The 15,398-nt window shown below is 38.5% G+C and overlaps 2 protein-coding genes across 3 annotated transcripts in view; one reads left to right on the top strand and one right to left on the bottom strand.

Annotated features, from left to right (window-relative positions):
- PEX13 (peroxisomal biogenesis factor 13) overlaps positions 1-6,831 on the top strand; it is a 31,947-nt gene extending 25,116 nt beyond the window's left edge. For both annotated transcript variants that reach the window (XM_054475076.2, XM_054475077.2), the window contains exons 3-4: positions 3,292-3,417; positions 6,048-6,831. In XM_054475076.2, coding sequence (XP_054331051.1) covers positions 3,292-3,417; positions 6,048-6,346 — 425 coding nt within the window. In that variant the 3' untranslated portion in view covers positions 6,347-6,831. The remainder of the gene's footprint in view (positions 1-3,291; positions 3,418-6,047) is intronic.
- PUS10 (pseudouridine synthase 10) overlaps positions 1-15,398 on the bottom strand; it is a 127,078-nt gene that overhangs the window by 102,862 nt on the left and 8,818 nt on the right. The window lies entirely within an intron of this gene.

The raw sequence follows: 15,398 nt of genomic DNA, 5'->3' as shown, positions 1-15,398 counted from the left end.
GCACACAAGAAAAAAGTGTACTTTGAGTGTCATATTTTCAAGGCACAGTATAGCATGAATTATTTTGTTATTGAATTAGATGGTAAAAAACGGTATTTATTATACAATGACACTATAGCTATGTTAAATGGCTATACTACACATCAACATTACCAGATTGAGCATTCATCTCAGAAAATCAACAGTCAAAAAAATTAGAAAATTTAAAATGGAATTCTCATCACAGCAGAATTTCCTCATCAAAAGAAAAATAAAATAAAATGAGGCTGCAACCAAAATAAGTTCCTGAGAGGTTCATATGTTACCCAAGCAAGGAAACCTGTTTACTCATGGTAATTGCAGCAGCCAAAAAAAATATGTCCAGAGAAAGTAAACTTGTTTAAGATTATTAGCTTCTCAGTGAGAACAGTTTCTTGAAGAGTTGACGGCATTTTGAACAACATGGCCAACTTAAAATAAGACAAATGATTTGAATGTTTTTCCGTGGCTCATCATGACCCAATGGATATTAATACTTGCTAAATCCGTTGGCTAAATGTTGTCATGATGGGAGTGAGTTCATTATCTTGAGAGTGAGTTTGTTATACAAGCTAGTTTGGCCCTCTTACTCTCTCGCATGCACTCTCTTGCCATGTGATGCCTCCTGCCATGTTATGACACAACAAGAAGGCCCTTACTAAATGCCCCTTGATCTCGGATTTCCTAGCCTCCAGGACTGTGAGCAAATAAACTTTCATTGCTTACAAATTACCCAGTCTATAGTATTCTGTTAAAGTAGCATAAAACAAAGACAGGCCGGGTTCAGTGGCTCATGCCTGTAATCCTAGCACTTTGGGAGGCCGAGGTGGGCAGATCATGAGGTCAGGAGATCGAGACCATCCTGGCTAACGTGGTGAAACCCCGTCTCTACTAAAAAAAAAAAAAAAATTCAAAAAAAAGACAGTACTGCTTAGTTGTTTATTTGAGAAGTCAATGATGAATTGGAAATGACTGAAGAATTAGCCTCTGCAAATAGTCATGGTTCAACTACAGACAAGAACATTTTCAAAGAAGGTGAAAACACTGATTCTGTTCAACCTGAATCTGCTAAGATGTGTTGCACCTGATAATGGTGAAAATTATAGGTGGAGCAGGAAAAGGCCTAGTTGGACAAAAGTTACAAAGCTTTTGAAAATACAGTTTTTTTGTTTATGGTTATTCATTGTATTATTCATTAGCAGCCACGTTGCAGAAAATATTTGAATTTATCATGTGTTATTGAACTAGTAGTGTCAAGGTAAAGTTTATTCACTCTTGTGACATAATCATTGTCAGTTTTGTGAATTTTTGTCAGATACAAAAGTTGAAGATCCCTACTTGCCCTACCGCATGGCAATTCAATGGCAGAACAAGGCTTAAGTTTTGTTTTTTTTTTTTTTGAGATTGAGGCCAAGAATGAAATTTTTCTGAACAGAACTCCTTTTCAGCTATTGTTATTAAACCCATTCAACTTTGGAAATCACCTTTTACTGCAGACTTAGTTAAATTCTGAGTTCTTTTTGGAGACAGGGTCTTGCTTTGTCAGCCAGGCTGGAGTGCAGTAGCATGAACATAGCTCACTGCAACCTCACACTCTTGGGCTCACATGATTCTCCCACCTCAGCTTCCCAAGTAGCTAGTACCAGAAGTACACACCACCACACCTGGCCAATTTATTTATTTATTGTGGAGACGAGATCCCACTGTGTTGCTCAGGCTGGTCTTGAACTCCTGGCCTCAAGCAATCCTGCCTCAGCCTCCCAGAGTGCTGAGTGAGATTACAGGCATGAACCACCATGTCCAGCCCAGACTTAGTTATATTCTTTGTTGTTGTTTTCTTTTTGAGACAGGGCCTCGCTCATTTGCCCAGGCTGGAGTGCAGTCTCGGCTCACTGCAACCTCTGCCTCCCAGGTTCAAGCGATTCAAGCTGAGACTACAGGCTCGTGCCACCACATCTGCCTAATTTTGTTAATTTTTTTGTAGAAACAAGGTTTACCTATGTTGCCCAGGTTGGTCTTGAACTCCTGGACTCATGCAATTTCCCCTGTCTCAGCCTCTCAAAGTACTGGGATTATAGGCATGTGCCACCATGCCCGGCTAATTTTGTATTTTCAGTAGTGATGGGGTTTCTCCATGTTGGTCAGGCTGGTCTCAAACTCCCGACCTGAGGTGATCCACCTGCCTCGGCCTCCCAAAGTGCTGAGATTACAGGTGTGAACCACCGCTCCTGGCCTATATTCTTAAGTAATTCAAACTGAAACCACAAAGCAGAACAGTGCTTATATGCAAAACTTATGCTGGAGTAAAGTTTTGACAACACCTAATATAGTTTGACTCACAAGTAATGTCACACTGCTTTATATACCTCTCAGACTGTCAGAAGTTAACACAAGCAGTATCTCCATTCCCACGCAAGTTGGCAGCAGATAGATTTTCCAAGCTTAAGCTATTAATACAATGCCAGAGCGTTTTTTGCACCTCCATGCAAGCACAGAGGAAATTTCCATATTTCAAAATCCATTTAACTGTGCAATTGAGGAACTTCCACTTAATCTTCATTTGGAAGTGATTAATCTGCAATGTAATAACATGGTAAAAGGCAAATATCAAGAGAAGAATTTAACAGAATTATATTCTGGCCTATTACTCTCCCAACTAATAAATATGCTCAATTAAAACCACATACTCATAGACTCATATTAGGATTTGACATTACCTATCTGTGTGAAAAGGCATTTTCAAAAATGCAGTACCTCAAATTTTGTTACAAATTAGAATTAGCAAATGAATATTTATAATTATTTCCAATTAAGTGAAATATGCTTCCCCCAAAATATTTCATTCTTCTAAGTAACTTCCAAATAGACCTGTATTACAAAAAAGAAACATGGTTATTATATTTTTAATCTTGTCAATAAATTTATGGAAATTTTGTTTCCTCTTTTTGTAAAAGTAATTGCCCAATATCCTGTTTTGCCTCTTGGCTTTCAAAGTCTAAAATATTAACTATCTGACCCTTTTCAGAAAAAATTTGCCAACCCCTGGCTCACGGTAAGGGATCGGGAAGTTGGAGCTTAAAGAAAGGAAGAACTTCCTAATAGGTATCTTTAGTGGATCTATTGTTGATTTAACATAGTATTCATTATAAATTTTACTTGGGAGGGGAGGACTTTTCTCTTGGCAAATTTATGCAGTTTGCAAACCATAGCCAGTGAAATATCTGCATTTTTCTTTTGTAAATTTTATTAACCTAATTTTAATTTGGCTTATAGACAGTGTCAACTGGGCAAGTGGTGAGGATGACCATGTAGTTGCCAGAGCAGAATATGATTTTGCTGCCGTATCTGAAGAAGAAATTTCTTTCCGGGCTGGTGATATGCTGAACTTAGCTCTCAAAGGTAATAAATTATGAATAAGTTGGAATTATCTGTAAATTTTGATATTCATAAATGCAGTATTAAAAACTACAACAAAGGATCTTGTTCGTTGTTAGTTAACTTAGAGATAGTTACTAGAACTTCTTTTTCATGTCAATTTAGAGCTTCCAAATCTGGAGGAGTCGGGAAGAAATGCCCCAGCAGAGTTATTCTAATAGTATTTCACTGAAATAAGGAAAGGCTTTGTTTATATAGGCTTTTCTAAACTCAAAATACTTGAATTTCAAACTGTTAATCTCCACACAAAAATGTGATGTCAGTAACTAAACATAACAAATCTAATAAAGCAAAGGAATTATCTAACATCATCTAAGCATTGCTGTTAGTCCTTGATTACTGGGACTGGTGTTGCTTCTTTATTACTTCAGTAGTGTTTACCTCAGAAATTTCATCATGAGTATTTTAGGAAATATTGTCGTGAAGTATTATAGAACCCCAGCAAGAAATTTATATGCATCTCGGGTTTATTTTTGGACCAAGTCACTGATACTTTTTAATGACTTTAGGCAAAATGAATGACCTTTTCCTTCACCCTTCCTGAGTAATGATTTTCAGGATTTTTATGCATTTTTTTTAATACGTGTATTTATGGGGATTCAAGTTTATTGCAAAAAATGATGTTTTGTTGATAAAGGTACTAATAACAATAACATTATTTATTGAGTACTTACTATGTACAAGGTACTATATTTTACATATTTCATTTAAGCCTTACAATAATACTGTGAAGTGGTACTATTATTATCCTGTCCTTGTTTTACACTTGGAGAAACTGAGACTCAGAATAAGTAAATTGTCCAGTATCACAAAGCAAAGGTGCAATAGAACTGGACTATGAATCTAGGTTTGTCTAACTTGAGACCTTATGCTTTTAACAACTCTGGCTGTTTTTTCATGGAAAGATCTATTAATGGAAACTTCACCCTTTTTTTTGGTTTTAGTCATTCTATGCAGGGAAGAAATACCTTCAATGTTCAAATCATTACTATGTAAATAATTGAAAATTTTGGATGAGATTAGTAAATCTTTGCCTCATCCCTTTTACAAAAAACCTAGACTTAAGCGAGGTGCAGTGGTGTGCACCTGTAGTCCCACCTACTCAAGGGGCTGAGGCAGGAGGATCACTTGAGGCCAGGAGTTTGAGGCTGTAGTACACTGTAATCACACCTGTGGAATAGCACCACTGCACTCCAGCCTGGGCAACGTAGTGTAACCTTGTCTCAAGAAAAAATTAAAAAACAAACCTCTAGACTTTTAGGTATTCTATTCGTATTTTTCTTTTTCTTTTTTTTTTTTTTGAAACAGAGTCTCACTCTGTTGCTCAGGCTAGAGTACAGTGGCACGATCTCAGCTCACTGCAACCTCTGCCTCCCGGGTTCAAGTGATTCTCCTGCCTCAGCCTCTTGAGTTGCTGGGACTACAGGCACATGCCACCAAGCCCAGCTAGTTTTTGTATTTTTAGTAGAGACAGGCTTTCACCATGTTGGTCAGGCTGGTCTCGAACTCCTGACCTTGTGATCCGCCCGACTCGGCCTCCCAAAGTGCTGGAATTACAGATATGTGCCACCACGCCTGGCCTATTCATATTTTTCTTATAGGGAAAATAGCAATTTACTATTTTGGATTTCAAACGAATGATTTTTTAAAGATTTGTTGTTAGAGACAGGAACAACACAGATAACTTTAATTAGAGGTCATGTGGTTTCTTTCAGTTATATAACACTTCAGAAAATTTTTATATTTCATTATTCTTCAATGAATAGTGCCTCTTAACACTAGCTTGCTTCTTGGCTTTCCTCCATTGCTCAAGAAAAGTATGTTTGGGCATTTGGAACAAAATCGGTCATAGACATGGTAAATTTGGTTTTTCCTGTTATTGTAGAGCATTAAACATTAAAAAGTCTTATATTGTGCCTAAATTATAATGTTGAACTAAAATTGTAACAGTTAAGCAGCTTTTTAAAGATATAGATAAAATAGGAAAATACAATAGAAAACTGAGTACATTAAATAATCTTTCTTTAAGCTTAGAGTATTGTCTTTATCATATGGCTAGAAATAACAGAGGTCTTCAATTTTTTGCCCATCTTGGATTGAAATTAATATTTACTATCTTCAGGATTGTTTATCACAATCACATGAAATGAATTTTAGACTTTTGCCAAAAGTAGGCTAAGAAAGCTGAGTGCATAAAGGTATATCTTTTCTATACTTATTCCTAACTTACCCAGTTGAGAAGGAATAAGATATTCATTTTTTAGACTCCAATTTAAAATATGAAAGACATCGATGTTAGTTTTCAGTTTTGAGAGAACTAAATCTCCCTACTCTATGAATGGACCAACTGATAATAAACTTTATGTTCTTCAAGGTGGAAGGAAATATTTAGTAAGTATAAAATAAAAATAGAAGAATGGACCCTAGAACTGTTAAGCCTACTCAGCATTTGATTTTGAATATATATGCATGTACTATTTGTTATCTACTATGTAAGTGTAACAGATTTTCCTGAATATGATATTTTACCATTAATATTCTGTTGGACCTCCAAAGTATATTGTAATTACAAGACTGTCTTTTTTTCGCATCAGAACAACAACCCAAAGTGCGTGGTTGGCTTCTGGCTAGCCTTGATGGCCAAACAACAGGACTTATACCTGCGAATTATGTCAAAATTCTTGGTAAAAGAAAAGGTAGGAAAACGGTGGAATCAAGTAAAATTTCCAAGCAGCAACAATCTTTTACCAACCCAACACTAACTAAAGGAGCCACGGTTAATGATTCTTTGGATGAACAGGAAGCTGCCTTTGAATCTGTTTTTGTTGAAACTAACAAGGTTCCAGTTGCACCTGATTCCACTGGGAAAGATGGAGAAAAGCAAGATCTTTGATATCTTTCATGTTTGCCTGCAGTTGAACAATACTTTAGAGTACTTTTTAAAATTATTTCTCACAAAGAAATGAATGTACAATCCAATGAAAACATTTGTTATTGGCTATTCCAGGTGTTTTGCTGCTAGAAATTATTAAAGTTACACACTAGTATGTTGGTCTGGTGACCTGGTTACATTTTATTATACACATTATTGGACCATAAGGACATTTGTTTCACCTAGATTTTAAGATTATGGAGACTGCTGTCATTTTCATCTTATTTAAATCTCTAGGTTTATTGGAAGAGTAAGATTGATGAACTATAGCATGCACAGTTTGGTACAGTAGGGATCATTAATACTTTTAAAAGTTCTACATTAATTGACTTGGAATCCTTAGAAATGGAGTGATAACATATCAGTATGAAAACAGGCAAAAGGTAAATTTTTTTTTTTACAACCTTAAGTAATCTCAATAATAAAATTTTCTGATCTGTATTATATCCAGTGTTGGGTTTATATTTTCACCCACAAACAACTGACACTGCTATCTTTTACTGTATTTTTAAAAATTTATCTTGAAAAGGTCACCCAGAAGCATTCTGAAGGAAATGGTTCTAGAATGATAGAGTATGTAGCCCTAATAGTTTTCCCTCCTAGCAAAAAGTGTGAAATTTATCTTTCTTACAAACTGTTCCATTTCTTCTAAGGATCACTTAATTATTTATCTCTTTAAGCCAGGCGTGGTAGCTCACACCTGTAATCCCAGCACTTTGGGAGGCCGAGGCAGGCGGATCACCTGAGGTCAGGAATTTGAGACCACCCTGACCAACATGGAGAAACCCTGTCTTTACTAAAAATACAAAATTAGTCAGGTGTGGTGGCACATGCCTGTAATCCCAGCTACTCGGGAGGCTGAGGCAGGAGAATCGCTTGAAGCCGGGAGGCGGAGGTTACGCTGAGCCGGAGATCTCACCATTGCGCTTCAGCCTGGGCAACAAAAGTGAAACTCTGTCTCAAAAAAAAAAAAAAAAAAAAAAAATTTATTTCTTTAAAATATGACTAGTTTTCATACTGGGTGAATCAGAAGTATATGAAAGGTATACTTTCTTTTCCTACAACAAATACTTGAGTTCTTTCGAGTTTGCACTTAATGATATAATCAGTTGTAATAGTAATTTTTAATCTTTTCATAGATTGTTTGCTTCTACCTTCTGTAATTTTTTAAATTCCATATTTAGGATGCTCTGTAAATACTGAAAATGTGTCACATTGGATACATTTTTCTTTTAGGTTTAATTTTTACTACTGAGACTTATTTATAGTCTTAGTGCTCTGTTGCCATTTAGAATATGATAATCCTCAAGCCTGTAATCTCAGCACTTTGGGAGGCCAAGGCGGGCGGATCACCTGCGGTCAGGAGTTTGAGACCAGCCTGGCCAACACGGTGAAACCCTGTCTCTACTAAAAATACAAAAATTAGCTGGGTGCAGTGGCATGCACCTGTAGTCCCAGCTACTCAGGAGGCTGAGGCAGGAGAATCACTTGAACCCGGGAGGCAGAGGTTGCAGGGAGCTGAGATCATGCCACTGCACTCCAGCCTACGGGACAGAGCAAGACTCTTTATCAAAACAAAACAAACAAAAAAATAATACGATAATGCTATTTGACGTGTTTTTTGGTTTATAATGATTTTAAATGCAGTTAACTTTCAGTACACTGAATATTTCCCCAGATAATTGAAACTTCATATACTTGCTACGAACATACTACAGAGTAATACTATCAGGAATACAGGTGTATAAGAATACATTTATAGATATTGTTGAAAACTTTCAACTGTTTGATAAAAATTGTGATTTAGTATTTTTTCTTTTTTTTTTTTTCTGAAACAGAGTCTTGCTCTGTCGCCCAGGCTGGAGTCCAGTGGCGCGATCTCGGCCCACTGCAAGCTCCGCCTCCCGGGTTCATGCCATTCTCCTGTCTCAGCCTCTCGAGTAACTGGGACTACAGGCGCCCGCCACCAGGCCCAGCTAATTTTTTTTGTATTTTTAATAGAGACGGGGTTTCACCGTGTTATCCAGGATGGTCTCCATCTCCTGACCTCGTGATGAGCCCGCTTCGGCCTCCCAAAGGGCTGGGATTACAGGCGTGAGCCACCGCACCCGGCGATTTAGTATTTTTTTCTAATAGACTATGTTCAACAAATAAGTAATTCTCAAATAGTTCAGATTAAAACAGACAGGAACCAAGTACATACCCAGCATAGAAGAACTTTACTAAGGCTTCTTGGAAAGCCCTTTTTTGAAATGACAGTATCATAAGTAACATATCATTTAAAATAGAAATCTTGACCCAGTGCAGAAAAATAAATACTTTATAGTAAAATTTATTTATCTTTGGCCAGTTTTCCAACACCCAGGTACTAGCCTTGAAGTTGAAGAGATAAGGTTTCTTGTATATTATTTTTCATTTGTGTTCTATAATTAAAGGTTCTGCTTTGATTTGTCAGGTAATTTATAGAAATTTTGTTCTCAAAACAAATTTTTGATAAATTATTAAATTTGGGGTTGAGATGTCTAAATTGAATGCTAGAAGTAAAGTAGAAGTGACCACTATTAAAGATGTATAGGGAGAAGAGTACAGCACTAAGTGATAAAATAGTGACACTTTTGTAAGGGTGTTTATTGTTTGGTTAAGTCTGCTAAATTACGGTATGCATTATCTGGTGACTTTTTGTGCCTGAAAATTCCTTTTGTATTAAAATTCTGGAGAAGGAATTCAGGACTAGAATAATGAGAAATTTTGTAACTTTTTTTATCATGACAGTTTTAGAATAATTTTTTTAGCTGAGATTAAATGTTCAAGGCTCCAATATTATTTTTAGGAACTTATTTAGGGAGTGCTACTTTACAGAAATTACTAACACACCAAAACATTATTAATTAAATGAAATATAAGTTTACAATAATAAAACATGTTTCTTTTAATTTTTCTGATTATATTTTACGAATTCAGAAAGGAAATGGTAAAAGAACTATACATTTTCATGTTTTAACATTTTATGTACGTACTTGATTCTGTCTGTGTGTCATAATTACACATTTACTTGAACACAGCTATCCTTTATCTTGTGCTTTCTTTAATAGAAAAATGAACAGAAACTGAATGCAGTTAAATTTTTATTTTTAGTAGGTTGTGAAGTTACTTTTACTGGAGAAATAAAAATATGTTAAACTTGATTGACTTTTTTTAAGATAAATTGTTAATGCTTTTGCAGGATTAGAATTAATATGAAGTCTCTCTTTAGCATTATTGTATATATTACCTACTGCAAACCTATCTGTTCTATTTCTTTGTGATTTAAAGAAAAATAGGCCAGGCGTGGTAGCTCACACCTATAATCCCAGCACTTTGGGAGGCCAAGGTGGGCGGATCACAAGGTCAGGAGTTTGAGACCAGCCTGACCAATATGATGAAACCCCATCTCTACTAAAAATACAAAAATTAGCCAGGTGTGGCGGTGGGTGCCTATAGTCCCAGTTACTCGGGAGGCTGAGGCAGGAAAATTGCTTGAACCCGGGAGGCAGAGATTGCAGTGAGCCAAGATCTCACCACTGCACTCCAGTCTGTGCGACAGAGCGAGACTCCATCTAAAAAGAAAAAAACAAAAAAAAGAAAAATAATATATTTATATAGAATTACCTACAGGTGTGTTAAATAAAAAGACTTCATACCTAGATTTTGGGGGATCTAGATTCTAGTTTAGACATCACTGCTTACTGTAAGATTTAAGTCAAAAAAAAAAAAAAAGATTTAAGTCCCATTATTTATTTTTCAGTTTCCTAATTTATAACAATAGGCATAGCTGCTACACCTGCCTCACATGAAAGTGCTTTTTTTTTTTACGTTAATTTTAATTTTTTTTTTGAGGCAGGGTTTTGCTCTTGTCACCCAGGCTGGAGTGCAATGGCGAAATCTCGGCTCACTGCAACCCCCAACTCCTGGGTTCAAGCGATTCTCCTGCTTCAGCTTACCTAGTAGCTGGGATTACAGACACCCGCCACCATGCCCAGCTAATTTTTGTATTTTTAGTAGAGTCGGGGTTTCACCACATTGGCCAGGCTGGTCTTGAACTTCTGACCTCAGGTGATCCGCCTGCCTCAGCCTCCCCACGTGCTGGGATTACCGTCATGAACCACTGCGCCGGGCCTGAAAATGCTTTTTAAAAAATACAGGGGCCAGGTGCGGTGGCTCACCCTGTAATCCTAGCACTTTGGGAGGCCGAGGTGGGCGGATCACCTGAGATCAGGAGTTCGAGACCAGCCTGGACAACATGGTGGGACCCTGTCTCTACTAAAAATGCAAAAAATTAGCCAGGCATGGTGGCACACACCTCTAGTTCCAGCTACTCGGGAGGCTGAGGCAGGAGAATTGCTTGAACCCGGGAGCCGAGATTGCATCACTGCACTCCAGCGTGGGCAACACAGCAAGACTCTATCTCAAAAAAAAAAAATTTCTATATATATATAGAGAGAGAGAGAGAGAGAGAGAGGTGGGTGTGGTGGCTCACCCTGTAATCCCAGCACTTTGGGAGGCTGAGGTGGGTGGATCATCTAAGGTCAGAAGTTCAAGACCAGCCCGGCCAACATGGTGAAACCCCATCTCTCCTAAAAATACAAAAATTAGCCGGGCATAGTAGCGAGCGCCTGTAATCCCAGCTACTCTGGAGGCTGAGGCAGGAGAATCACTTAAACCTGGGAGGCAGAGGTTGCAGTGAGCCAAGATCGTGCCATTGCACTCCAGCCTGGGTGACGAGCGAAACTCCATCTCAAAAAATACAGCTATGCTTGTGTTCTGTTTTACCTTAAGAGTTTTTATTCATCTCCCTCCTGCAATTTCATACTCTACGCTCCCTATTTAATATTTGTCCTTCCAAGCCATCTCTCATGTTTTGGATATAGTTTCTTGAAAACCACATAGTATTTATATGTTTAAATTTTTTACATAAATGATATTGTGGCATAAATTTTATTCTCCTAACCTTCATAAAATATTAGGTTTTTAAGACCTATCCACGTTGCTTATATAATGTGCTTTTTTTTTTTTTTTTTTTTTTTTTTTTTTTTTTTTTTTTTTTGAGACAGCATCCCGCTCTGTCACCAGGCTGGAGTGCAGTGACGCGATCTCAGCTCACTGCAAGCTCCGCCTCCCGGGTTCACGCCATTCTGCCTCAGCCTCCCGAGCAGCTGGGACTACAGGCGCCCGCCACCATGCCCGGCTAATTTTTTGTATTTTTAGTAGAGACGGGGTTTCACCGTGTTAGCCAGGATGGCCTCAATCTCCTGACCTCGTGATCCGCCTGCCTCAGCCTCCCAAAGTGCTGCAATTACAAGCGTGAGCCACCACGCCTGGCCTATAATGTGCTTTTGACTGGTGCATATTATTCTATTGTATTCATATACCAAAGCTTATCTTTTCCTCTAGTCACAAATACTTATATTTTTCCTAGCTATTTCCACTTCTGCAAGCTTGTACATGTCTTCCTATGAAGGAAGAATGCCCTTTCAGGAAGCCTGCCCTTTCATTTCTTTGCTATATATGTCCTAGAGTAGAAAGACTGGAGTTTGAGGTATATGCATATTTAATTTAAGTCATGCTGGATCGTTTTTAGGAATGGTTGTCCCAGTTTTCCTTTCCACAAGCAAGACCTGAGGGTTTCATTTTCTCTTCATTTTCAGTAGCACTTGATATTTTCTGATTTTTCCTAATCTGACGTGTATAAAATTGTATTTTTTTCTTAATCTGTGTTATCTGATTACTGATGAAGGTGAGTATTTGCTTTTTAGTCATTCCGATTTTCCATTCTGTGGATGGTCTGTACTTATAATTTGTCTCTTTTCTGTTAAGTTTTTCTTTCTTGCTGATTACAGTATAGTATATACAGTGTGTGCATGTGTGTATATATATATATATTTTTTTTTTTTTTTTTTTGAGACAAGGTCTGGCTCTATCGCCCAGGCTGGAGTGCAGTGGTGTGATCTCACCTCACTGCAACCTCTACCTCCTGAGCTCAAACCATCCTCCCACCTCAGCCTCCCAAGTTGCTGGGACTAAAGGCGCGTACCACCACGCTTGGCTAATTTTTGTGTTTTTTTTGTAGAGATGGGGTTTCTCCATGTTGCCTAAGCTGGTCTCAAACTCGTGAGCTCAAGAGATCTGCCTGCCTCTCTGCCCCCAAAGTGGTGGGATTACAGGTGTGAGCCACTGCTCCCAGCCAAGAAATTCTTTATATGTAGATACTATTTTCTTGTCAAGTTCAGATGTTGGAAATAACTTGCCATTTGTTCATTCTTGTCTTTGTTGTTTTTCATATAATAGAAATCCCCCCAATGGTTTATGTTTTTTATGTCTTTATTTTGTTTTGTTTTGTTTTTGAGATGGAGTTTCCCTCTTGTTGCCCAGGCTGGAGTGCAGTGGCACAATATTGGCTCACTGTAACCTCCACCTCCCGGGTTCAAGCGATTCTCCTGCCTCAGCCTCCTGAGTAGCTGGAACTATAGGCATATGCCACCATACCCGGCTAAATTTTTTTGTATTTTTAGTAGAGACAGTATTTCACCATGTTGGCCAGGCTGGTCTTGAACTCCTGACCTCAGGTGATCTACCTACCTCGGCCTCCCAAAGTTCTGGGATTACAGGTGTGAACCACCGCGCCCAGCCATGGGTCTTGTTCTTCTATCAGTTTTATAGTTTTACCATTTACATTTAGGTCTTAAATTTAATTGGAATTAATTTTTGGATATAGTATGAGGTATGAATTCAACTTTTTCTCCATCTAGTCATTAAAAGGAAAGGGTTAACATTAAAAGGAAATTAAAATTAAAAGGAAAGGTAAACATTAAAAGGAAAGAGAAGGGTTAACCCCTTCTCTTGCTCTGGGGAAAAATGATCTCGGGTTTACTTCTGTTTAGCACTGTTTCCTTGGTAACCTACAAAGTTAAAATAAATATGGAAAGTCAACTCTTTACCAGGTAGCCTTTTTTGTTTGTTTTAACTGTAAAAAGACAAAACACAGATGTTGATTTATCTGAGTAAGATATGAAACCGGTAACCAAGCTTGTTCCTAGTTGTAGGGACCTGGAACCTACCTTGAGGGTTTTTTACAAGATAGCGCTCCCTATCACACGTGAGGCTTACCTAAAGAGGATGCCTCCTCTACATGCCAGTTGTTTACTGTGCTATATCTTTCTGCCAACCTAAGTGACCTTGGTGCCAAGTTATATTCTTTTGGGTTTTCTGAGTGAATGTCTGCAGAACATGCCAAGTAGGATTGCAGTCAGTTTTTCTAACACCATCTACTACATAATCCGTATCATCTCATTTCATTACATTCCAAGTTCTATAAACATGCAACTGGGGCTCTCTGTTTTGTTGGTATGTGTCAGTTTCTTTTCCAGTACAACATTGTCTTTTTTTTTTTTTTTTTGAGACAGAATCTCGCTCTGTCTCCCAGGCTGGGGTGCAGTGGTGTGATCTTGGCTCACTGCAACCTCTGGCTCACAGGTTGAAGCGATTCTCCTGCTTCAGCCTCCCAAGTAGCTGGGACTACAGGCGAGCGCCACCATGTCTGGCTAAGTTTTGTATTTTTTTAGTAGAGATGGGGTTTCACCATGTTGGCCAGGCTGGTCTCGAACTCCTGACCTCAAATGATCTTCCCACCTCAGCCTCCCAAAGTGCTGAGATTACAGGTGTGAGACATTGCGCCTGTCATGTCCTTCCCTCACAGTCCTTATACTTCTCCCTTGTTGATTTGGCCAAGTTGTCAGTCTATATTTAACACTAACTGTGGTAGCAGGTATTTTTTTTTTACCTTATTTCTGCTTTAGATTCTAAAGTTGCTCTATTAACTTGTGATGTTTGCTGTGAGTTTTACACTAGTCTTTATCGAAAGCTTTTCTCTTTTTTTTTTTCTCTCTCTTTTTTTTGAGACGAGTCTCGCACTGTCGCCCAGGCTGGAGTGCAGTGGCTCAATCTCAGCTCACCACAAGCTCCGCCTCCGAGGTTCACGCCATTCTCCTGCCTCAGCCTCCCGAGTAGCTGGGACTACAGGCGCCCACCACCACATCTGGCTAATTTTTTGTATTTTTTAGTAGAGACAGAGTTTCACGGTGTTAGCCAGGATGGTCTCGATCTCCTGACCTTGTGATCCACCCACCTCGGCCTCTCAAAGTGCTGGGATTACAGGCATGAGCCACCATGCCCGGCCGAAAGCTTTTCTCTTTTGTAGCTAATTTAAATCTTCATTAGCAGGGCCAGGTACAATGGCTCACACATGTAATCCCAGAACTTTGGGAGGCCAAGGCAGGCAGATAATTTCAGCTCAGGAGTTCTAGACCCGCCTGGGCAATGTGGTGAAACCCCATCTCTACAAAAAATAAAATTAACCAGGCATGGTGGCACGTACCTGTGTGGTACGTGCCTGTAGTCCCAGCTACTTGGGAGGCTGAGGAGAGGATTGCTTGAGCCCAGGAAGTTGAGGATGCAGTGAACCATGATCACGCCACTGCACTTCAGCCTGGATGACAGAACGAGACCCTGTCTCAAAAAAATAAAATATGAAAGAAATATTCATTTGTCTAGATGGTTTTTAGTTTCTCGCCTTTAGTAATATGGTAGATGACATTGATTTTTCTGATATTAAACCTTTGTATTCTTACTTAATATAATTTTTAAGGAAATTATTTTATCAAATATTAAAATAAAAAGGATAACATGCAGAAACCTAGCTGTATACAGAAAAGGCAATATTACCACTATTTGGTGAGGTGTGCTACATGACCATAACCTGAAAAGAGGCACTAGGTCATAAGACTGGCTTCAGTTCCTCTGAGAATTTACGAGAGCCTTTTCTGTGGAGGTCACTGGGCAAGGCCCTGAGCAAATTCTGAGAAACATTGGGTTATCCATAATTAGTGTATTTTGAAAGGTGTACTGGTTACTGGAGCACACCTGTCTAGGATTAACTCCACAGAGGACTTGCTTCTGCCTCTGCTGGCAGTGTGGGAGT

Source organism: Pongo pygmaeus, chromosome 12, assembly GCF_028885625.2.
Source record: "Pongo pygmaeus isolate AG05252 chromosome 12, NHGRI_mPonPyg2-v2.0_pri, whole genome shotgun sequence".
Lineage (NCBI taxonomy): Eukaryota > Metazoa > Chordata > Mammalia > Primates > Hominidae > Pongo > Pongo pygmaeus.
This window is presented reverse-complemented; position numbering and strand designations above follow the sequence as displayed.